Below are 24,376 nucleotides of genomic sequence, written 5' to 3' on the forward strand. Positions count from 1 at the left end.
ATTATTGTAACACATTAAAATAAAATTTTTTGAAAGAAAAGAGAAAAATTAACAAACACAAAACCAATCTTCCCAAACCCCATTTTCTCTTCTATGGCTCACATCCCTGCCCATGGCAAGACACACCTGTGCCCAACCAACATTTTTGGAGACAGGGATTAGCAGCAGCTGAGCACAGAGGAGATTCATGACCAAGCAACATCACTATGACTTGTGTAAAGCAGACAGCGAATGTAACTGGTCCTTAAGTAACACATCACAAGCAGAAAGCCCGAGTTCCTTGGGCCCCTGAAAGGAGCTACTGCTTCCACCTGGGCACCAAAATTCGCTCTCACACTTTGTAAAGCCAGTGGAGTCCAGGCAGAGCAGACTGTGCTACAGAGGACCAGAGCTGAAAACTCAGCTCCTCACCCGTGAGTCACACTTTTGTTCTCTGACTCTTAGAATGCAGAGAAGAGAGTTGTAACAGCCAACATGAAATGACTGACGTTTCTGCTACAGGTCTGCCTAGCCTCGGCAATCTGAAACAATGCGTAGAGCCCAAAAACACAAACAAAGGAGCTGGGCAACGCTGACACTGCAGGGACAAAGGAGTGTTCCTGGACATACTTCTCAGCCTCAGTCAATCAGCAATGCTACATAACAAAAGGCCTATGCTGTTTGCTTAAATTATTTTAACACGCACACACAGCCTGTGCCAATGCAAACACTGGCAGAGCTGAGGCCTTTACTGGCTCTTCTGAGTTTTCAGGAGACAGAGTCAATGTAACAGCATCAGACCCAGAATCTCCTGTCCAATGCTTTCTGGTACAGAACGTGCTGGGCTGACAGGACATGGGTGGGTACCTTGCTGCCCCATCTTGTTTCCTCCTTGGCCATGGGTTCTGCAGCTCCCACAGGTGGGTGAGGAAGTCTCCACACCTGACTGCCTAAGGAGGAAAGCCAATTCTCCTCACCAGCAGTCTAGAAAGTTGGACTCATTTGGGTTCTGACCATGGCCTACTATTACTTGCTGTGGAAGTGTGGCAGGCACTGGTACTACTGTATTATCTTCTGTAACTATTATGGAGTCCTACAGCAGTGTGTATTAGCAAAGAGCACTAAGGAGCCAGAGAGTTGCCTCCGCTGTTAAAAGTACTTGTTGCTCTTGAGAATTGGGAAGCAAGTTTGATTCCTAGCACACACATGTTGGCTCACAACCATCCTTAACACTGGTGCCAGGGGATCCAGTGCTCTTTCTGACCTCTTTAGGTACCGGGTAGACATATGGACTAAACTAAGGCAAAACACTCATACATATAAAATAATAAAGAAGTCTAAAAGAAATGGTAGGAAAAAAGAAAAATCCTCAGAACAGAAGGGAGGGGGCAGGCACCATGGCTGCAGACCTTTAATCCCAGCTGAGGTGGCTGGAGCTGGGTGAGGTGAGGTGGAGGACAGCCTGGAATATAGAGCAAGTTCCAGGACAGACAGGCTGCACAGTGACACCTCGTCTCCAACAATAAAAGGCCAAGCATGGTGGGGCACATTTAAAGTCTTGGTGGCCTGGAAGGCTGTGGCAGGACAACTGCTTGAGTCCAGGAGTTCAGGTGTTCACAACCCTTCAAATACAAGTGACAAATCACCACCAAACCAAACCAAGCCAAGTTGACAGTGGGAGGAAGATCATGCAGATTCAAGGCCTTGGACCACAAAGAAAGCAAGAAGAACTTTAACAACAATGCTCTGGACACTTCTGAGAACAGGGACCTTCTCTCTGTATGATGGGGGATTTTGTCCCCAGAGAAATTGGTGCTGTTCTTACATACCAACAACTGTGAGTTAGCTCGTTGACTAGAAGATGGCAATCCCTATTACAAGATGAGACATCGTTCATGTGGCACAACACCCAGAGGCAGGGCCCCACCCCATATTCCTCTCAAACTCTGTATCTAACACGAGGCTGCCTGCCCCTCTATTTGGAGGTTTAGAGATCTCCACACACTCAACTCCTGACTCCACCCCAGCTCTACCACAGCCCTTTGTCTCCAGCATGTCCACTCCACCCTTCTAAAATGCTAGGTCATCCTTTGCTCCTCTCACATCCCACTTCTACGTCCTCCGTGCATTGGCTGCCGTGGCATACCTGCCTCTACTGTGTCCTGTGTTCTACACAGGACAGGGTAAGCACATCCCTCAGATCAAAAGCTTCACAGGGCTCCCTAAAGTCCCCAGGATCTGATTCCTGCCCTCTGACTTCGCTTCTGCTCCCCCTCACTCCCCTGCAGCATCTACCTTGATCTCATTCCTTGAACCCATCGGGAACATTCCTACCTCAGACCTTGGACTGGTTGTGTCTGTGCCTGAAGTTCTACGCAGCCTCTGTAGAATGGAGCCTGCCCAGAGCTGCAGCCAGCTGCCCTCCTCACTCCGATACTACCTCAGAGGAGACGGAGACCACAGAGACTTTCGAAGGACTAGCAAGGAATGTAGGACAATTTCTTCTGTGACTTCAACAACTACAGGTGTTTCTACTGACACCTGTAGTAGAATAGAAACTTTAGAGGCTGGAGAGATGGCTCTGGGGTTAAGAGCACTGACTGCTCTTCCAGAAGACCTGGATTCAATTCCACACCCACATGGCAACTTACAACTGTCTGTAACTCCAGTTCTAGAGATGTGATACCCTCACACAGACATGCAGGCAAAACACCAGTGCACTTAAATAAAATTATTTAAAAAAAAAATAGAAACTTTAATACCAACAAAATCTGAACCCAGGAGACCAAGGAGTTCTTCATGAGAATGTTCAACAGGGCAATGGCAGCAGCTGCCTGAGCCCTCATCTAAAACGCAGCTGGGGAGCTAGGATGGGGCACTCATAAGCTTGTAGAACAGCTTGGCTACTAAAACTAGACAGGAGTTAGAGGTGTCCTGTAGAATCTCATGAAAGCATCAGTTCAGCTAGTGACAACAACCATCTTTGGTCAAACTGTTAAATGTTGGCTCTAATTGAACTGAGACCTGGACCTACCAGAGTCACTCCTTATTACCATGTTAAATTTTATTTCTTTTTGAGATCGGGCCTCTCTACAAAGCCCTGAACTTGCTATATAGACATGTTGGTCTCAAATGCAGAGATCTTCTTGCCTCTGCCTGCAGAAGGCTTGGGATTAGAGGGATGCATCAATGCTCCAGGCTCACTACGTAAAATCTGTGGCCACTTCAAAGCAGTAAGAAGATCCAGAAGCCATTGCAGCTTTAGCCCAGAGTAAAATGGAGAGTACCACTCAGCAGAAGAGGTCTGGCCTACTCTGCACGCAACCCTGGAAGAGGAAAATTAGGTGTTGGGGCACATGCCTGCAGTCCCAGATTCAGGAAGGGGGAAAGCCCAAGTCCAGCTTGGGTTACAGAGAGAGCTTGCTTCAAAAATAAAAACAAAACAAACAAAAAGTTTATTTTACCCCAATCCTTTCAGTATCCTGGGTCTGAGAGAAATTAACCTCTTTATACCTTAATCAACAATATAGCCACAGGGCAGGTAAGCTTATCAGGTAAGGGTGCTTCCTGCCAGGCCTGACAACTTCAGTCTGATTCATGGGTCCCAAATGATTGAAGACAGGACCAACTCTGAAAGGTACACCTCTGATCTCCAGACAAGCACTCTGGGATATTGTGCACAAGCACACATGTGCACACATGTGCACACACACACACACACACACACACACACACACACACACGAATGTGGGCAGAAAGGGCAGATGGCACTTGGCATCGGCTGCTGCAGCAAAGTGAAGACACGGGCTGAACTCCACAAAGATAATCGATATGTTCTGATTCAGGACTTGGAAGTAATGACAGTGGCTCAGGCTGTGATCCAGTTTGAGGTAGAAGCACACAGCAAACACTGGTCTGCTTCTTCCCAGGGACAGTACAAAATACCACAGTCCAAGTGCCAAAATCAGTCCCCTGGGCTCAGCCTGTCTGGTGCAAAAGTTCTTGCTGCAGAATGAAGAAGCACCTGCTGTCCACAGCCCACATTTATTCCCACCTGTCCTGAGTCACTACTGTGCCTTATGTTCTGGAAGGCCTCACAAAACACCTGCAAATCCTGGTAATAAGACAGCCTCTTTGCTTTCCCTTTCTCTACTCCCTTCCTTCTTTCCACACTTTAACAAACTGCTCAAACAGAGGCTCCTTGGCCCTAGATCTGAATCAATGTGTGAGAATGCACTGTCTACAGTATCCCTGGGACACAGGCTCTGTTACTTTCACAGTGAAATAGCTCTCATCCTCCCCAGTACACGGGACAAATCAGCCACACCTGAGCTGACAATGAGGCCAATCACCTTCCGACAAAAGCAAAGACCCAGCTTTAAGAATCTTTGGAGCGGGTCGGCCTATGCTCCCCACCTGATTCCCTCTGCAGCTCTCCCAGGAAGGAGTCAGACTTTGTGGGACACATGTTCTCACTCAAAGCTTCCCTTGGGATTTGGGCACCAAGAGTGTAAGCTTGTTCACAGCAGCCAGGGAAGGACTCCAGGGTGTCCAGTTCCCAAGACCGACAGATGTGCAATTCTGTCGAAATAATAACCTAGTGCTCATGGAGCAGGGGCCTCCAGAGATCTTGGCACTTCATCCTCCCAACTTTAACAAGTTACTCTGCTACAGAGGCAGCAGGAAAAGTATCTACAGAGACCGTGCTTCCAAGAGCCTCCAAGAGCATTGTGTTCTTCCCTAGCCTCCACGGCTGGCGGGAATTTCCCTGGGTAATTCCACTCTCTTGCTAAACTCAGTGATCCCAACAGCAGTCCATCAGGCACACTGAAGGTGGAGGGCACCAGGTGAACTGTGGACAGGATTTTATCATCCCTTTCTGCTCATCTACTGTACACTGTATGGCTTGTTTCACACTGCACTACATCAGAACGTCTTGTCTCTTTCCTGCTGACACCCAACATAGTCATTCACAACAGGAGAAGGGTCACGTGGCACCTAGACTGGGGTCGTAGCTCTGTGACACTGGGCAAGGCGTGCAGCCCCTCAGAACTTTTGTTTCTTCACCTACAGGCAAAGTAACTGAGCGTGTCTGGGCTCTTAGGAACAACTCAAAAGTAGCCTCCTCACTTGGCCGAGGACACACTTCACAACTTCAAGCACATCTATATAAATATACTTTATTCTTATGCCTACGCTTTATTAGCTTGTGTGTGCGTGCACATGGGTGCATGTATGTGACCTGAGTGTAACGTCTGTGTGCATGTGTAGGATGTTGGATCCCTTGGAACTGGAGGTGCAGGTGAGTGTACAGGTGAGCTGCTCTTAATTCTGAGCCATCTTCTGCAGTCCTCTTACCTATGCTTTTCACGCCTTTAATCCTAGCTCTTGGGGTGGGGAGGCAGGCCAGCCTGGTCTACAGAGAGAGTTCTAGGATAGTCAGGGCTAAATAGAGAAACCCTGTCTAAAAATAAAATAAAATAAAATAAAAAAAAAAGCCGGGCGGTGGTGGCACACGCCTTTAATCCTAGCACTTAGGAGGCAGAGGCAGGTGGATCTCTGTGAGTTCGAGACCAGCCTGGTCTACAGAGCTAGTTCCAGGACAGGCTCCAAAACCAGAGAAACCCTGTCTCGAAAAACCAAAAAAATAAAAAAAATAAAATAAAAAAAAATTTTAGAAAAGTAAAATAAAAAATTACATAGTGTATGTGTTGAGGCCGGAGAACAATGTGGAAGTTGGTTCTATCCTATTATGTGGTACCTGGGATAGAACTCACTTGTCAGGCTTGGCAGCAAAGACCACTGAGTGTCTCACTGCCATTCACAGACTTTAACACTAAATAGATGTTCACATGTATCTTCGTTTCTCATATGTACACATATTTGTGTGTGTATATACATCTTAATTTATTTTTATGTGTATAAGTGTTTTGTCCTGCATGCAGTGCCTACAGAGGCCACAAGAGGGAGTGAGAGCTCCAGGGATTGAAGTTAAGGTAGAAGTGAGCTGCTAGTGGGTACTGAGAATTGAATCTGGTCTTCTGGAGGAGCAGTCACTGTTCTCAAACCCTGAGCCATCTCTTCACTCCCTTAGTATCGATATTTTCAAAGCTGTCTGTGATTGTTTCTTCCACTCTGCTTCTAAGGAACACACATTGGGAGCACTGGACCTGAGAACTTCAAGCTCTGCACGCCAGTGTCTGTGAGTCCCTCTCCTTCACCCCAGCTCACCAACTCCTGCTGCAAACACTTGCTTCTCCACTGTAAGTTACACAGCAGACCGCTCTGTGGACCGACGCAAACCTGACCCAGTTGTTCTCCCTACGCACGGCAAACAGTGCAGGCACAGACTCCCACTGTATTTCCTAGGCTCTGACTGTGCGCAGGGCAGATGTGTCACTACTCACTGATCACACTGCCTGTGTCCTTCCAAAGGAAGTGGAGTCAACAGACCTAGCTGGATAGAAAACTTAGCCGGATGCTTCATATTGTTTTCTGAGTAAATTTTTGCTTGTATTAAACAACAACAACAACAACAAAGGCCCTAATTTCTCTTAAGATTCAAGTTTCACATTATTTATCCATTCTAATCAAGTTTTCCTGGTTCCTGGATACATTCCTTACTGGAAAGCTGTTTTATAATGAATTTATTTATTTAGTGTGTGTATGATATGGCAGGCATGTGAAAATCAGGAGACAAGTGCAGTAACCTCCTTCCACTATGTGGGTCTCAAGTTTATCAGCACCTTCACTCACTGAGGGGTCTAACTGAGAAGTTGCTTTTATTTGTACTAAAAAAAAATAATTACAAAATTTATGTGTATTGGGGGAGGGTGAGGGGAAAGGAGAGGCGGCGGTGGGGAAGAGACAGAAATCTTTAATTAATTAATAAAGAAATAAATTAAAAAAACTTATGTGTAAACCAGGCATGCTAGTGCACGCCTTTAATCCCAGCACTTAGGAGGCAGAGTCAGGCAGAACTCTGAGTTCAAAACCAGCCTGGTCTACAAAGAGAGTTCTGGGACAGCCAGGACTACACTAAGAATCCCTGTCTCAAAAAGCCACTAAATGAGTACACAAATGTATGCGTATGTGCACCATGTGCATGCCTGGTGCCTATGAAGGTCAGAGAGGGTGCTGGATCCTCTGCAAGAGTAGCCAGTGCTCTTAATGACTGAGCCATCTCTTCAGCCCTGAAAAGTTACTTTTCAGTGGGGGGAAGGGAGCGGTAAAATTATATCAACTCATCAATTAAATATGTTCAATGTCCTCGCCACTGTCCAGCACTTAAAGAACAGCAGGGCCTAGCAGGAACTTAGGCTGGCAGGAGGCTCAACCCTCCACCTGTCTTGTGAATAACCACTGGACCCGTTAAGAAGCATCAATCCCTTAAAGAGAAGATGGTCCACAGCTACAAATGACTTTAGTTCCTTAATCAGGAACATCCTAAGAGCAATCATGCTCAGTACAGGGCCCAGCTGGGCAAACGGCATCCTGCCCTGAAACCAATGGAGTGCCTGAGCTGCTTTGACCAGCTTTCGACTTCCCCAAACCTCAGCTGCATCGTTTCCCCTATAACAAGGCACACTACCTGCTGTCATGGGACAGCCTTGGGGGGGGGGGGGGTCTAATTCAAGAGAGGGGTTGTGACAACTGTATTCTGAGTTCAGGATGTGGCTCAGTGGTAGGGACTTGCCTAGTGTGCTGAGACCTTCTATCCCAGCAAGACATGGAAGGAGGCTTGGTGACTGAGTTCAGTGTTTGTAGATACTGGAAAACATGAAGTTCAAGGCCATCTTCCTCAGATACATTTAGCAAGTTTGAGGCTAATCTAGGCTATCAGACCCTGTCTCAACAATAAAAATGGAAAAGAAAATTTGTTTTAATATTAACGTGTGGAGCCTTCCTTGAACCAGGCATGTAACCCCAATACTTGGTAGGCACAAACAGGAGGATCCTGCCTCCAAAAATCAGAAAGTGGAATATTTCCTTAAAGGTCACTGGCCAACTGACTTTTCATATATCCTAGATAGCTAAGATGACTGCACAAGTCTCTGCAGTAACTATTCTATCGATCAACAAATCAATCCGAATGCCCGAGTGAACAAAGTTGCTCCTGAGACTGACCACACAGCAGGCTGCCCTGACTGCTAACACACACACACGTGCATTTTAAACCTTGAGGTTGAATGCCAGCATGCAGCACAGGTGGATTTGGGAGTACTGTACATGGAAACCCTAGCAGTCACGGGAAGAGAATGCACACATGGCTGAGCTGTAACAACCCTAACTGAGGGCTCAGACCAAACCAGCAGTCAGGAGCTGCCCTTACCTGACAGTGTGAAGTGGGAGCTAATGCTGAACTGGCTAAGAAAAACAGAGAAACACAATAATTCAACACCCAGAACCATCTCTTGACAAGCAGAGTCTCTGAAACTGTAATCAATTCTCTTATTTATCTCCCACATGTGCAAAGTCAAAATATCACTTTGAGGCACTCCAGGTTGCAGGGGAGGAAGTCATGAACCAAAGCAAAATTAAAGACATCAGCAGCAAGAGGGTATGCGACAGAACAGTCAAAGCCAACATTTTAGGATAAAATAATTGAGTCTGGCTTTTTATTCAGGGGGAAAATCCCACCTAAACCAAGACAACACAGCAAGAGCCTACTGCAGATGGGTGCTGCGATGCTGTTCAGCTCAGCACACACAGGCCCTGAAAACATGGCTAATGATACCAGGCAGTTTTAAAAGTAATACGGTAAAGAGCCTCTGTTTTGAATACCCAACCAGAGCAGACAGAAGTAAATCACACACGTGGATGAAGCGCAGCCACAGGACACACACGCAGGGAAGGAAGGAGAAGGCTTTTGTGTCGATGCTATTGACAGCCACATCTGCTCTGGGCAGTGGTGGTCTAGCATTTTAGGTTTGCCAGGAAGGAGCGTCATGGATCCCAAGGCCCACCACCTGCCCCTTCTCCGAGGGCACCTACCTTACTGTAAGTCACTACTGATAAGTTGTTTGCGTGACTGCTGGGGGACAGATCTACAGAGTTCTGTGACAGTCTATCCTGATCTTGCTCGGTTTGGTCAGGAACAGGAGCCCATGTATTTTTGCTGATCGAGTCGAACTCGGAACCCCCAGGGTCTTTTAAGTTGTTTTCATCTGATTGTCGGTTCTTTTGGGGAGAGGCAAACGGGTTGAAGTTTCCTTCTACCTTGCGATGTGGCTGTGTGTTGAATTCCGTTTCAAAAGATGACAGCTGCTGCGTTACTCCTAACAGTCCACCCACCTCCACACTGAGAATCACCCAGATGACATCTGAAACAGAAAGCAGCTCATATCAATGCCAGGCATACCTGTGGCCCAGGGCAGTCACCACCAAAAACCCAAATACTATCCAAACCACCGAGAAAATGCAGCCACCTCGGTGAAAGCTGCCGAGATGTGTGCACTTGCTTCTCGGCCTTCAATAATGTCAAGGGCAAGCACTGGTACCGTTCTGTGGTGGGCCCGCGAAGCTGTCTGGAGACCATTCCCCAGAGAGCCAGCAGACCAGAAGCTCCAGTCAGATGCTCTCTGTGGTTTCACTTCACAGTGCTTAACTCTGGAAACGCCAGGAAGGCAGAATTCTTAAGAGCTAAAAATGCTTACTTATTGTTATGACTACGCTCACAACTTACCTAAACTTACCCCACGTGGGGGGCAATTTAGAATGACCATATGCTGTCCAAAAAGAGAAGCTACAGCAAAATGCATTATAAATAATTAAATAAGGACATCCATGTAAAGCAGTACTAACCAGACACAGGATATCATGCTTTCTGGCAAATAGACTGAAGATTCAGAACAGCTTGGTTGTTCAGGGTAACCCAATCCATCACCAGCGCTGTTCTTCTGTAGTGTAGGGAGGTGTGACTACACTAACCCTTTAATTTTTTTTAAAAAAAGATTTATTCATTTGATTCTGTATACATGAATATCTCTTTATATCCATCTGTGCACCATGTGTGCAGTGCAGTCAGAGGCCAGAAGAGGGTGCTAGATTCCCTGACACTGGAGTTTTAGAAGCAGTGAGCAGTGGTGCTGGAAATACAACCTGTCTCTTCTTCCAGCAGCCAGTGCTCTTAACTGTATGGCACATCTCCAGCCTAAGTTCTTTTTAGAAAAGATGTGTAGGCCGCACATAGTGGTAGACGCCTTCCTTTCTTCACAGGCCAGGGAAAACCTGGACAGAGGGGCACTGAGCCTATTCCTACTTTCTCACTGGGGTCCCATGAGAAGAACACCTTACAGTGCCATACTGCCATAGCCACTTAGTTTCATGGTTTGGGAGCTGTACTGAAAAGTGCCAGCTCAGAGCTGGGCAAAGGAAGCAGAGCTGCAGTGACACCTGCTGTTCAAGCCTGGAACTGGCAATTTCTTTGCTTTAGCTTTAAAAACCACCTATGAGTGCGTACATGTGATAAAAGCTAACATAATTATGAGCAACAAATACTTCAGTACTAGATATTAATATACATGAGACCACAGTGTTACACATCAATGACTTACTACATGAGCAACAGACACATATGCTTGCACTGGACACGCCCTTCACAAAGGAAGAGTTTAATCTTCTATCCCAGTTAAGGATAGACTAGAGAACAGTGGTTCCCAACCTTCCTAATGCTGCAACCCTATAATACAGTTCTTCAATTTGGGAGGCTGAAGGAGGTGGACCACTGTCTGAAGCTAGTCTTGGCTAGGTAGTAAGAACCAGGGTAGCCAAGATGGAGTCAAATTGAAGAAGGAAGGCCTGGAGAGTTGAAGGCCTGGTGGGTAACAGCGCTTTCTGCTCTTCTAAGAATAAAGTTGAGATGCCAACACCCATGCCAAGCAGCAGTGAGACCAGCTGTAAGAATCTGACGCCCTCTTCTGGCTGCCATGAATGCACACTAACACATATGTGGATTTTCTTCATCTAAACTTCTAGGCAGGCGGGGTGGTGTGCACTCAGGATGAGGCAGGTGGTGGCTACAAGTTCAAGGTCAGCCTAAGCTACCACATAAGGTACCAAAATCCCAGAAATACACAGCAAGAGTCTGTCTCAAAACAGAACAGCAGGGGTCTACCCTGAGAACACAAGCTAGGCACCAAGGGACAGCTTAGCCAGCAAGGCACTTGTACTGCAGACCTGAGTTCCATCTATAGAACCTGTGTGAAAAGCTCGTCTTGTAAGCCAGTGCTGAGAGGGGGAGACAGGCAAACCCCGTGTTGTCTTTTATCTAAATTGTTCTATTTACCAATAAAAACTTGGGAGTCAGTTGTTGGGGTGAAAACCTGCTAGGTCAGAAAAAAAAAAGGAGAAGCCAGCTGGCCTACCTTTTGGGCCAGAAATCCAGCAAGAAAAGCATCTCCCCTTCCACCCCAAACCAAAAAGGCCTGCGAATCTCTAAGTTTCTCCCTATCTCTCTCTCTCTCCCAGGTCCTTGGTACTCTCTATGGCTAATTCTTGACAAGAGGCTGGCTCCGCCCCTATCCAAGGTTAATTGCATTAACACCGTCTTGGAGTTTCATGGTGCCATCAAATATCCCTGGGGTCCACTGGCTAGTCAGCCTAACCTAGTTGCTGATTACCAGGCCAGTGGGAGAACTTGTCTAAAAAGTAATGTGGAAGGGATGGAGAAACAGTTTAGCTGCCAAGACTGCATAAGGTTCTTCCAGAGGACCCGAGTTCCCAGCACCCAAGTCAGGCGACTCACAAGGACTGCACTCCAGTTGCAAGTGAACCTATGTCCTGTTCTATCTCCACAGACACACAACATACACTCACTCGTTTCCTGCCACAGACACACTCTTAAAAACCTACGGTGGAAAGCAGTGAAGAAGCCACCCAACATGAGACTTCTGGCCTCTATACACACATACACACAATAAACTATAGGCAAAAAAACTCCTAGCTATAAATTCACATTTCAAAATACAACTGTTTAATGATAATAAATAAAAAATGACATTTTAGGCCGGGAGATGGTGGCGCACGCCTTTAATCCCAGCACTCAGGAGGCAGAGACAGGTGGATCTGTGAGTTTGAGACCAGCCTGGTCTACAGAGCTAGTTCCAGGACAGGCTCCAAAGCCACAGAGAAACCCTGTCTCGAACCCCCCCCCCCAAAAAAAAGACATTTTATTAATTTTATTAAAATTTTCAGACAGCATTATGAGAGGCACTTATATTTAACTCATGATAAAATGGCTTAAAATTTTTCTTTTAAATGTGCACAGTGTTTTGCCTGCATGTATGTCTTTGTGAGGGTGTGAGATCCTCTGGAACTGGAGTTAACAGACAGTTGTGAGCTGCCATGTGGGTGATGGGAATTGAACCAGGGTCCTCTGGAAGAGAGCCACTGCTCTCAACCACGGAGACATCTCTCTAATCCCAGGGGCTTAACTTTTTAATTGCCATTTTTACACAATTAAGAAAAGTCGGTTTCAAATTTCCAACTGAATTTCTCAAGAGTGAAGGGGCACACCTAGAGAATCTTGGTATCTTACAGAATTTTCAGCAAAAAGCAATTTAAAATAAAATACTCAAGGGGCTAGAGAGATGGCTCAGAGGTGAAGAACACTGGCTGCTCTTCCAGAGGTCTTGAGTTTAATTCTCAGTAGCCACAAGGTAGCTCACAACCATCTCTAATAGGATCTAATTTCTTCTTCAGGTATGCATGAAGACAGAGCACTCAGAGACATAAAACAAATATTTAAATAAAAAGAACGCTGGCTGCTTTTCAGAAGACAGGGGTTCAAATACCAGCACCTGCATGGTGACTGAGTCCAGGCAATCCGACCCTCTCCTCTGGTCTCTGTCAGCACCGCATGCAGGTAGTTCACACACATTCAGGACACACACTACACACAAAACAGTAACTCTTAAAAATAAAATAAGGCCATACTGGTCTACAAGAGTTAGTTCCAGAACAACTAAGACTGTTACACAGAGAAACCCTGTCTCGTAAATAAATAAATATAGAATGAAATAAAAACCTACATGGCAAGCATGAAGACCTGAGTTTGGATTCGGTACCCATGTAAAAGCTATGTGTGGGATGCAGAAGGTAGGGACAGGTGAGTCACTGGGGCTTGCTGGCTGACTTGGTAAGTTCCAGAGTCAATGACAGATTCTCTATCTAAAAACATAAAATGGGCTAGGAGAAGTGGTGTACGGCTTCACCTAATTCCAGGATTCCAAAGGCAGAGGCAAGAAGACCTCTGTGACTTCTAGGTCAGCTTGGGATACACAGTGAGACCCATCCTCAAAATATCAAACCATGCTGGGTGGGTAATCCTAGCACTCAGGAGGCAGAGGCAGGTGGATCTCTTTGAGTTCAAGGCCAGCCTGGTCTACAGAGTGAGTTTCAGAACAGCCAGGACAGTTATATAAAAATCTTGTCTGGGGGGGTGGGGACTCAAAACAACAACAACAACAAAAAAAAAAAACCCCAACAAACCAACAAAACCTCATAGGACACACAAGAGAATAAAACACTTGAAATAGACCTCTGTCCATGAAGGCACATACACCCATGCACTCACACCATAAATGCAGAGAGAGAGAACCCAAATTTTCCCTCTGGTTCACACATTTCTTCTTTCTTCCTTTCTTTCGTTCTTTTCTTTTTTTGAGACAAGGTTTCTCTGTCTGTCCTGAAACTAGTGCTGTAGACTGGGCTGGCCTTGAGCTCAGAGATCCAGCTGCCCGGTTCCTAAATGCCGGATTAAAGGGTGTGGCACCACGGTTCAGCAGTCCAGATTTCTGGCATGGAGGGTCTGACTTCTACAGAGCCCCCAAGCGTGTTCTGAATAGTTAGAAGCAAGATGGTGGATGTGAGTCCTGCCTGCCTCAGACCTGATGAAGGCTGAAGATGAGGGCGGCACGGTGGGGGGGCTTGAGCTGGCCTTGGGAAGGCTTTTGCTCCCCAGGGACTGCACAGAACAGTGCTGGCCATGTCCACCCTTCTCCCTCTTCAAAGAGAACAAGGAAAACTGTTCTCAATCCACATCACAATCCTAGCTGGACTAAGGCAAGAACATAATAAACAAAGCAGTAACTCCACCTCCTACCATTCTCTCTCCAAAGAGAACCACATGCCCTCCTAAGGCACCAAAGTCATTGCCAGACTCAGAGGGAAAGACAACAGTGATGCGGGTCCTTAGGAACAGTCCTTTCTTCCCATTCTTACTCCACTGGCTTATCCAATTCCATCACTGGACCATTTCTCCAGCTCAGCACTGAGCAGAGACTTGGGGGGCCTGCTCAGTACTGGTGTGCTGCAGGTCTGAGCCATCTGACTGGACCTCTTCTAAAGAGGCTCCACTGCTCACCCACTGCCATCTGCCCCTCCTGGACGGAAAACCGATGCACTGACGCACACATCTCTAAGAACAGTCATTAGCTCTCCTCTCCTCCAGAGGGCACAAAGAACATGCTCTCCAACTTATCATACCATCTAGACACACCAAAACCCCACTCACATCAAACCCAACTTGTTCCAGCTCACCAAACCAACTATTCCACTTTAGTCTAGAACTGAAGTGCGTCTCCCTGTCACCACTCTCAAACCATTTGTTAGTGATGTTTGACAGCCAGGCAGTGGTAGCACACGTCTTTAATCCCAGGACTCGGGAGGCAGAGGCAGGCGGATCTCTGTGAGTTCGAGGCCAGCCTGGTCTACAAATCAAGTTCCAGGACAGCCAGGGCTGTTATACAGAAAAACCTTGTCTTGGAGAAAACAAAACAAAAAAACCCACAAACCAATGATATTTGTTTGGCTGAGCCCTTTCTGCCCAGTCTAACTTACATGGTTACCATTTCATAATATCCACTGATTTTCTTCCCGCCTGCTCCCCCACTGGTGGTCACACCAATGTGCCAGTCTGCTAAACTGATGAAGCAACGAGGCCCTGACATCACCCTGGGGCCACAGCTTGTCCTGTTCATTTTGGTGCTGTGTGTTTTACATCTGCAGATGTACACTGAGCACACATCGTTGTACAGAATTCACATCCTGCCATTGACTTCCCACGAATGTCAGAGTGGGAGCAGCACACACAGATCAAAGCCTTTCCCCCGCCTTTTTTCAAGACAGAGTTTCTCTGTGTAACATTCCTGCAGTCCTAGAACTTGTACAGCAGGCTGGCCTCAAACTCACTGAGATCCATCTGCCTCCCATGCACTGGGATTAAAGGCATGTGTTGCCACCACCCAGCCTTGTGTACACTGGCCGCGCTCCTGTGTCTCTTCATAATTACAGAGCTCCTCTAAACAAGACATCTGCTCTGTTTAGGTTCTTGGCCCACTTTTAAAAAGGGCTGTTCATCTTCTTATCATTTAAGAGATTGGGAGGTATAAATAACAATGTTTTATCAAACCCACCCTTTACAATGACTTTCTGTCCATCTTTCCAGGACAAAGCCTTGCAGAGCCTGTGAAGGTCATTGAAGCACCTTCTGATAATCTGCTGGCCTACCTCTATTCAGGCCTGTTGGGATGGAAATCAAGAGGACAGAGCCAGTGAAGTGAAAGAGAAAAGGACCATTTCAAAGGACCACATCAGTGCTGTCCTTCCCTGGATTACTGGTGTGTGTGCTGTGTTTCTTCTAACAGTACTACACTGTCCTGATGACTCCAGCTTTATCTTAGAGTTTGGGTATCACTCCTATAAGATTTTCCTGATGTGGGATTTCCCTCCGTATGCTGTGAATACCATTGGTTAATAGAGAAGCTGTTTTGGGCCTATGATAGGGTAGAGCAGAGCTAGGCGGGGGAAACTAAACTGAATGCTGGGAGGAAGCCATGTGTCCCTGCAGAAACATTATGTGGTAAGCCACAGCCTCGTAGCGATACACAGATTAATATAAATGGGCTAAGTTAATAATATGAGTGAGCCAATAAGAAGCTACAGCTAATGGGCCAAGCAGTGATTTAATTAATACAGTCTCTGTGTGGTTATTTCAGGTCTGAACTGCCAGGAGGTGGGGGAAACAAACCAGCAGTCTCCTGCAACATTTTCCTTCCCCTCTGGGGACTTGTTTGGGGCTGCCCATGCTTCTTAGGACTGTGTCTGGTATCTGACATTAACTGTGGGATTTCCCAGTCTTTACTAATTCTGTTTCTTTCTTCTTCTTTTTTAAGTTGTTATTTTGTCTTTTGTTTGTTTTATGAGACAGGGCTTCTCTGTGTAGCCCTGGCTGTCCTGGAACTTGCTCTGTAGACCAGTGTGGCCAAAAGAATCACCTGCCTTTGCCTCCCAAGTAACTAGATTAAAGGCATATACTACCCCCACCTAGCTTCTGTTTCTTTTCCACCTTGTGACTGGCACAGAGTCCCTTTCTGGTTTTGTTTTTAAAGATGTATTATTAGAGGGGTTGTGGTGACACAAGTGAAACTGAACTGATTTGTCCCTCTGTGCTCTCCATCTGAAAACTTGAGCCGAAAGGATTACAGATATGGCGGCCTTCAGAATGGGAAAGTTGACAACCATGCCTGCAGGTCTGGTGTGTGTGTGTGTGTGTGTGTACACCTCTGGTCAAAGAAGAGAAACCCAAAAAGCAGCTAGTGAGGCCAGAACAGATCCCCACATATACTACAACACCTCTCTATTCTAAATATGCTGAAGAACAACATAGTTATTTACAATGAACCAAACTGCAAACAAGGGTGAAAAGTAACATAACAAATGGACAGCTGACAAAGCATGACTTGAAATTTTTTGGTGTTATAGAATATTATTTTAAGGGCTAGAGAGATGGCTCCGAGGTTAAGAGCGCTGGCTGTTCTTCCAGAGGTCTTGAGTTCAATTCCAGCAACCATATGATGGCTCACAACCATCTATAATGAGATTTGGTGCCCTCTTCTGGCTGGCAAGGATACATGCAGGCAGAATACTGTATACATAATAAATCTTTTTTAAAAATTATTATTTTAAGGTGTATTACTTTTGTTTATGCTCTGGAACATTTGTTTAATGAAACAAAGATGTGTCTGATTAAATAAATTCACCTATGGATAGGAGGTTGCGTCAGCAACTAGCTGACAGGAAGTGGTAGAGAAGGGTTATTAAGGGGTATTGGGGTGGGTGGGGTGAGAAGCACAAGGGCTTCTAGACAAATGCAGGAAAGGAGCTGAGCTACTTGCTTGTTATCCAGCCTCTCTGAGGAGCAGAATTCCACCTCAACCTTTGAGACAAGAGCTTGTTTTCCGTTTGTTTGTTTTTCGAGACAGGGTTTCTCTGTAGCCTGTCCTGGCACTAGCTCTTGTAGACCAGGCTGGCCTCAAACTCACAGAGATCCGCCTACCTCTGCCTCTGGAGTACTGGGATTAAAGGTGTGCGCCACCAATGCCTGGCTGAGTCTAGAGTTCTTTGGGGGACAGATTTAGATAAGTTCCCTTAGTAGAGCTAAAGGGTTGGTGCCTGAGGAAACAGAATTCCCTCAACCGCTGCAGATAGCCACTGATTCCAGCAGTGGTGGATTAAAGGCAGCAACAATTTAAAAAAGAGGACAACAGCTTGGTCTCTGGCCACAGAGGAATTCAACTGGAGGGCCTCTGAACAAGGTAACAGGAACATTTCTAATGTGGGAATTACACAACACATTTTTATATAACCTGTGAGTCAAACAGGAAGCCTCTAGGGAAACTTGAGAATACTTCTGACTTGAATAAGAATGAAAACCCAGTATTTTGAAAGTTGAAGGATGTACCTAACACAATACTCAGAGGGAATAGTACTAAACAACTACATTATACAGACTTCTCGATTCCAGGACTTACACTTTCTAGAAACTAGCAATGAACAAAATAAACCAAGTAGGAAAATGAAGAGTATAAATACATTAAACTGCTTGAGCCACACCCTTGTAATTCAAATACCTTGGAGCATCAGTATTAAAAGTTAGTCTTGATTCACAGTGAATTCAAGGCCAACCAGGTTACATATATAAAACCCAATCTGAAAATAAAATCAACAGAGACATCTACAAAACTGAAAACAATATGGAAAAATGAACAAAACCAGCTGCTGACTTTGATTAGGCCAATAAAATCGACAAGCTTATCAAGAGAAGGTTAAGAAGGGAAACTGGCAGCACCAAGGTTGAAAGGGATAAGACCCCTTTCATCAGACACACGTGTTGGAAGGGCAGCAGGACAGCACACAAACTGACACTTGGCTGAGAGGACTGGACCAGTGCCTGCAGACCACCAGTCACACAAAACGAATGAAATCATCTAGGAAAATAAATTCAACCGACAAACGAAAACCTAAAAAACTCCAGGCCAAATTGTTTAATTTGCAAGTTCTGTAGAAAAAAAATATTAAGAGCTCTATAAATTTTCTTTTAAATCGTATGTTATTACATTTACCTATTTGTGTGTGTTGTGCATGTATGGACGCATGTGCCATGGCATCCACGTGAGAATCAGATAACTTACAAAAAAGTTGATTCTTCCTCCACTGTGAGTCCTGCTGACTGAATCAGATCCTTAGGCTTGGTGGCAAGCACCTTTATCTGCAGAGCCATCTTGCCAGCCCAAGGTCCCTAAATCAAAAACTGGGATGGCAAGCTGGAGAGGTGGCTCCACAATTAAGAACACTAGCTGCTCTTCAAGAGGACCCAGGTTCAGTTCCCAGCAACTATATGTCAGCTCACAACTGTCTGTAACTCCAGTTCCAGGATAGACAGACAGACAGACAGACAGACAGACAGACAGACAGACAGACAAAATTTGGGATAGCTAGCCATGGTGGCACACACATTTAATCCCAGCACTTGGGAATCAGGTGAATCTGTGTCAGTTTGAGGTCAGTCCAGTCTACATACTGAGTTCCAGGCCAGCCAAAAACAAACCCCCAAACCCAAACCCAATAATTGGTACAGGTGTGTGAATCTGCTGAAAAGCATCCGTTTAGGGCCTATCCTTGGACTCTCAGGCCTCCTACCACACCATATACTGCAGCCCAAAAGGTATGAGGCTTAGCAGCCATTCTTTCCCATGCCTGGACACTTTATCTAGTCACAGCTCCTGTGGAGGCTCTAAGTATTCTCTCTTTTTTTTTATATAAATATTTATTTATTATGTATAAAATATTCCATCTGTGTGTATGCCTGCAGGCCAGAAGAGGGCACCAGACCCCATTACAGATGGTTGTGAGCTACCATGTGGTTGCTGGGAATCGAACTCAGGACCTTTGGAAGAGCAGACAATGCTCTTAACCACTGAGCCATCTCTCCAGCCCCCGGCTCTAAGTATTCTGTGGGTGCTATGTTCCACCATCCTGTATTCCCAAGACCCACAACAGACAATGGTGGACCTGCTTCTTCTCTAGGAGTCCATTCTCTCTCATTCATGGCTACAAGGCTGTTTTGTTGTTGTTGTTTTTGGTGGTGGTGGAGGTTGTTTTGATTTGGTTTTTCAAGACAAGGTTTCTCTGTGTAGCTTTGGAGCCTGTCCTGGAACTAGCTGGTAGACCAGGCTGGCCTCAAACTCACAGAGATCCGCCTGTCTCTGCCTCCTGAGTGCTGGGATTAAAGGTGTGTGCCACCACCTGGTCACACTGAGCTATCTTGACCTCAGAACTGTGCCTTGCACCAAAAAGAAAATGAACTCCCAGAGGCTATCCTCCTCACCAAAAAAATTGGTAGAATGTATAAGGAGGGGCTCTGTCCTACACACCAAACCATTAGCTGGACACATAGTGAAATGATACCATGTTGCAATTAACAGAATGCGGGCTGGAGAGATGGCTCAGAGGTTAAAAGCATTGCCTGCTCTACCAAAGGTCCTGAGTTCAATTCCCAGCAACCACATGGTGGCTCACAACCATCTGTAAAGCGATCTGGTACCCTCTTCTGGCCTGACCTGAAGGCACACATACAGGCAGAACATTATATACAAAATAAATTTTAAAAAATTAAATATAAAAAAACATCAAGTAAAAGATCTTTTTTAGTAAACACTTCTAATTTAGAAATATAAAAAAGAGAAATGGAAAAAGGGAAACTGACTTTAAGTGCTACTATAGCAATACTTTAATTAAAGTCTCCTAGGCCACGTCAACTCCACAAGCAGCCTGACAATGACGTGGGCATGGCCTTCCTGCTGAGGGTCAGAGCTTCATCTTGGCATTCCCTTTGCATAACTTGAAAGCACAAGTTCTCTCAAGACAAAAAGAAAAACAGAGCTCAAGATAGCTAAACCAGGTATGGTGCATGCCTCTAATCCCAGTAAAGGCAGGCAGATCTTTATGCCTTTGAGGTCAGCCTGGTCTACATACTGGGTTCCAGAAGAGCCAGGGCTACATAGAAAGGCCCTGTCTCAAAAACTCAAACAAACAAACAAAAAAAGACAAGCAGGGAATTAACTGATATCTAACTGAAATCCACGAGAGCATATATGGCTGGTGTCAACCACCATGACAGGAAAGACTACCAGCCTTCCCTCAGTGACCCACCTTTAACCTAAAGGCTGGCGGGGCTCTCTAACCATAAAGTAACCGTTACATTCTAAGCAGGAATTTACACTGCTGTTGAGGGAGCTCTTTCCACTCCTTCAGCCAATAGCCGCTGAGATACCAGCCCATTGGGGCATGGTCTCTATCCCTTTAAAAAGGGGGCCACTTCTCTCTCTGGCTTCCGGCTCTGCTTCCAGAGACTAGGTTCCTTTCCTGATTGTGCAGAGGGCTGTTGTCTGGGACGGTTATCTGTAAGTTTTTCCCCTTTAAATAAATAACCATTCTATTAATCATAATTCCAAACTGGTGTGGGATTGTTGGTGACTTACACCTTCATCTGGCGCCCAACGTTATTAAATGGGCCAAGCAGTAATTAAAAGAATACAATTTCCGTGTAATTATTTTGGGTAAAGCTAGCCGGTGGCCAGGAGCTGGGAGGCAGGAAGCGGCCTGCTGCTCCTCACTACACACTGCAGATCAAGATCAAAAGCCCCATGTACTGACTCAGACAAGTCAAACCAAGACTGAACGCAAAGCAATTCTGACAGCCTCGGGCTGACTATCTGATCTGGGACAAGAATATTCAAGGATATTTACTAGAAATTCCCACTGTAAAATAATTCAACAAAACTTTGTATGCATTTAAGTTTGAATTCTTCCCACCTATAAGAGTTTCTGAAATGAGGATGCATCATACATTCAGTTAGCCCAGATGACAGCTGCCTGTTAGCTTAAGGCTCCTGATTTACATGGTGAGGTCCAGGAGTCCAGAGCTACCCAGTAAGACCTGTGTAACAAACAAGCAAACAAAACCTCACAGGTACAAACAGCTTGTAAGTTAAAAGAATCCACCACTACCTTAAATTCAGAACCCTGAACTCTATAGTGTTCCCCTAGTGACTCTGCCACAACAGGGATGACGGTGCTGTTTTCAAATTACATCATGGGGGACTAGGACGAAGACACACTGTTAATCCCAGTATTTGGGAGGCAGCAATAGGAGATTCATCTCTCTGAGTTTGAGGCCAGTTTGGTCTAGACAGTGAGCTCCAGGAAAGCTAGGACTACAAAACAGAATAATCTTGTTTCAAACAACAAAAACAAACAACCCCACAAACTCAAAACATCACAGCCCTTCTACCAAATCCTCTATGGTGGGGACTGTGGTGTAGTGGGGCGATCACAAAGGAAATGATGCTTTCAGCATCAGTTGAGGCTGCTCAGCGCAGCAATAGTGAGGCTCTCAAGGATTCAAACTCAGGCACACAAGCATGTGGTTAGTCACTGTCCCATATAAAAGTCACTGCTTCAGGGGGCTGGAGAGATGGCTCAGTGGTTAAGAGCATTGCCTGCTCTACCAAAGGTCCTGAGTTCAATTCCCAGCAACCACATGGTGGCTCACAACTGTCTGTAATGAGGTCTGGTGCCCTCTTCTGGCCTGCAGACATACACACAGACAGAATATTGTATACATAATAAATAAATATTTAAAAAAAAAGTCACTGCTTCATATGACTTGCCTTTCCATAGTCATGGAGGTTGAGAACTTATCCATCAGCATCTCCACATCACAGTCACGGCGGTTCAGAACATATCCATCTACATTTCTGGATGAAGGTTTGTCTGAGAAATGTAGTGATTCTTTTTTAACTTTAAATATACTTTATTTTTGAGACTGGAATATAACTGCATCCTTTCCTCCCTCCAAAGCCTCCCTTTACTCTCTAGCAGACCCGACCTGCCTTAACCTCTTGGTGACAGCACACCTGGAGGCAGGCTTCCTTCTCTGAATCTGCAAAACCCAACCTCAGAAAAACTTGAAAATTTTAAATTTCATTTATAACTTTAAATGTCTCTTCTAAAACACTTTTCACACAGCCTGCATCAGTTTACAGTATTATTTCTACCAAAAACCAAACTATGTGTTTTTAATTCAAGAGTTGCTTCTACCTGATATTGGAAACTGACGTCTGAAGAACAGTAAACAGAATTTTTTAGGGTCTGAAGAGACAACTCAGAGGTTAAGAACACTGGCTGCTTATACAGAGGACCTGGGTTCAGTCCCCAGCACCACACTCAAGCTCACAACCACCTGTAACTTTAGTTCCATGGAGATATGGTGTCTTCTGGCCTCTCAGAGTACCAGGCATACACACAGTACACAAACATGCAAGCAAAACACTCATCTACATAAAAAATAAATTTTAAGGTGTGTGTGTGTGGCCATGCAGTGGCGCACACCAAGATAAGGGAGGCTGGACTACTTGTGAATTCAGGACCAGCCTGGTCTACATAGAGAGTTCCAGGACAGTCAAGGCTACACACTGAGATTCTGTCTCAAAAAAGCAACTGAACCAAAAAGAATGCATGTATTCTTTTTCTAAAAAGAATGAAAATAATTGTACGTATTTAGTGTATGTGTGTGGTGCACACATGCCCCAGTAGTGCAGCATGCACGTGGAGGTCAAAGGACTACTTCTAATAGTTGGTTCCTTCATTCGCATATGTGTGTCAGCTATGGGTATAAAAATCAGCTCCTGGGGCTGGAGAGATGGCTCAGTGGTTAAGAGCAAAGCCTGCTCTTCCAAAGGTCCTGAGTTCAATTCCCAGCAACCACATGGTGGCTCACAACCATCTGTAAAGAGGTCTGGCGCCCTCTTCTGGCCTTCAGGCATAAAGACAGAATATTGTATACATAATAAATAAATAAGTAAGTAAGTAAGTAAATAAATATCAGCTCCTGGGTGCGAGCACTTTCCCCACTGAGCCATTCCACTAGCTTAAAATGAAGAATGCTCTAAAGGAGGGTTAACAAGTGAAAAAGGAACCTAGAACAGCTGTCTACACATTAACCCAGCACTAGGATGGTAGCCCACACATAATGCCAGAACTCAGTAGGAAGACTGGAAGAATTTCAAGTTAACCTGAGCTACACAGTGAGAAAAGGGGCAAAAGAGCCAGAAGAGGTGCCAAGTACAACAGTAGGTGGCTGGAGACTGGAGATTCAGACAGCTGTGTAGATGCAGGTTTCTTTCAAACCACGGCCATCTGAATTCTGGGTGAGGGAAGAGAAAGTGAAGGGTCACACCACATGAGTAATAGAGGTGTTACAGGACGGGAGAACTGGAAGAAGGCATGGTAGTGGCACACACACCAGCACATAAGCCACTAAGACTGGGCCTTTGAGGAGCAGTCTGGTTCATCTCTGTCCCGATGAGCCAAGATGTGCACAAGATGGCACCATGGAAGAATGGCCTAGCTGTCATGCCTTCCCTACCATGACCCACTCTACTGGCACCCTCTGAAACAGTGAGAAAAATGCTTATGTCAGAGCAACACAACAAGTCAACAACACAGCCACTGACATGACCAGTTCTCATCTAAGAACAGAGATACTCGTTTTAAACTTCACTAAGCTGCAGCATGTTCGAGGAAAACAAGACAAAACAAACCAAGCATACAGCAGGCATGGCAACACACACTTGAAACTGCAGTACTTGCAAGGTACAAGTAGAAGGATCACTACAAGCCAAGGCTGGCTTGGGCTACATCAAGAAATCCCGCTGCAAAACAAAAAAAGAGTGTGTGTTGCTTTTTCAGAGGATTTGGGTTTCCAAGCACCCACAATGACATTCACAACCATCCCAGGGGACCTGACAACTCTTTTTAACCTAAAAGGGCTGTTGCATGCACATGGTATCTATCTCTTACACACACACACACTCTCTCATATAGACACACACTCAGGCACACATACGTATCTTTACACCAGGAGGTGGTGTTGCACTCGGGAGGCAGAGGCAAGCAGATCTCTGTGAATTTGAGGTGAGCCTGGTCTACAAGAGCTACTTCCAAGACAGGCTTTAAAGTTATAGAAAAACCCTATCTTGAAAAAACAAACAAA

General features: G+C 45.4%; 1 protein-coding gene across 4 annotated transcripts in view; it reads right to left on the minus strand.

The window, feature by feature from the left end:
* Positions 1–24,376, minus strand: part of Ilrun (inflammation and lipid regulator with UBA-like and NBR1-like domains) — a 65,387-nt gene that overhangs the window by 9,109 nt on the left and 31,902 nt on the right. For 2 of the 4 annotated variants that reach the window (XM_050141303.1, XM_050141293.1), the window contains one exon: positions 8,974–9,302. The exons of 1 other annotated variant lie outside the window; for it this stretch is intronic. In XM_050141303.1, the coding sequence (XP_049997260.1) occupies positions 8,974–9,302 (329 nt within the window). The remainder of the gene's footprint in view (positions 1–8,973; positions 9,303–24,376) is intronic. One more of the 4 variants, XM_050141313.1, reaches the window with a different exon arrangement.

Source organism: Alexandromys fortis, unplaced genomic scaffold, assembly GCF_014885135.2.
Source record: "Alexandromys fortis isolate MF-2015 unplaced genomic scaffold, M_Fortis_MF-2015_v1.1 scaffold_9, whole genome shotgun sequence".
NCBI classification, from domain to species: domain Eukaryota; kingdom Metazoa; phylum Chordata; class Mammalia; order Rodentia; family Cricetidae; genus Alexandromys; species Alexandromys fortis.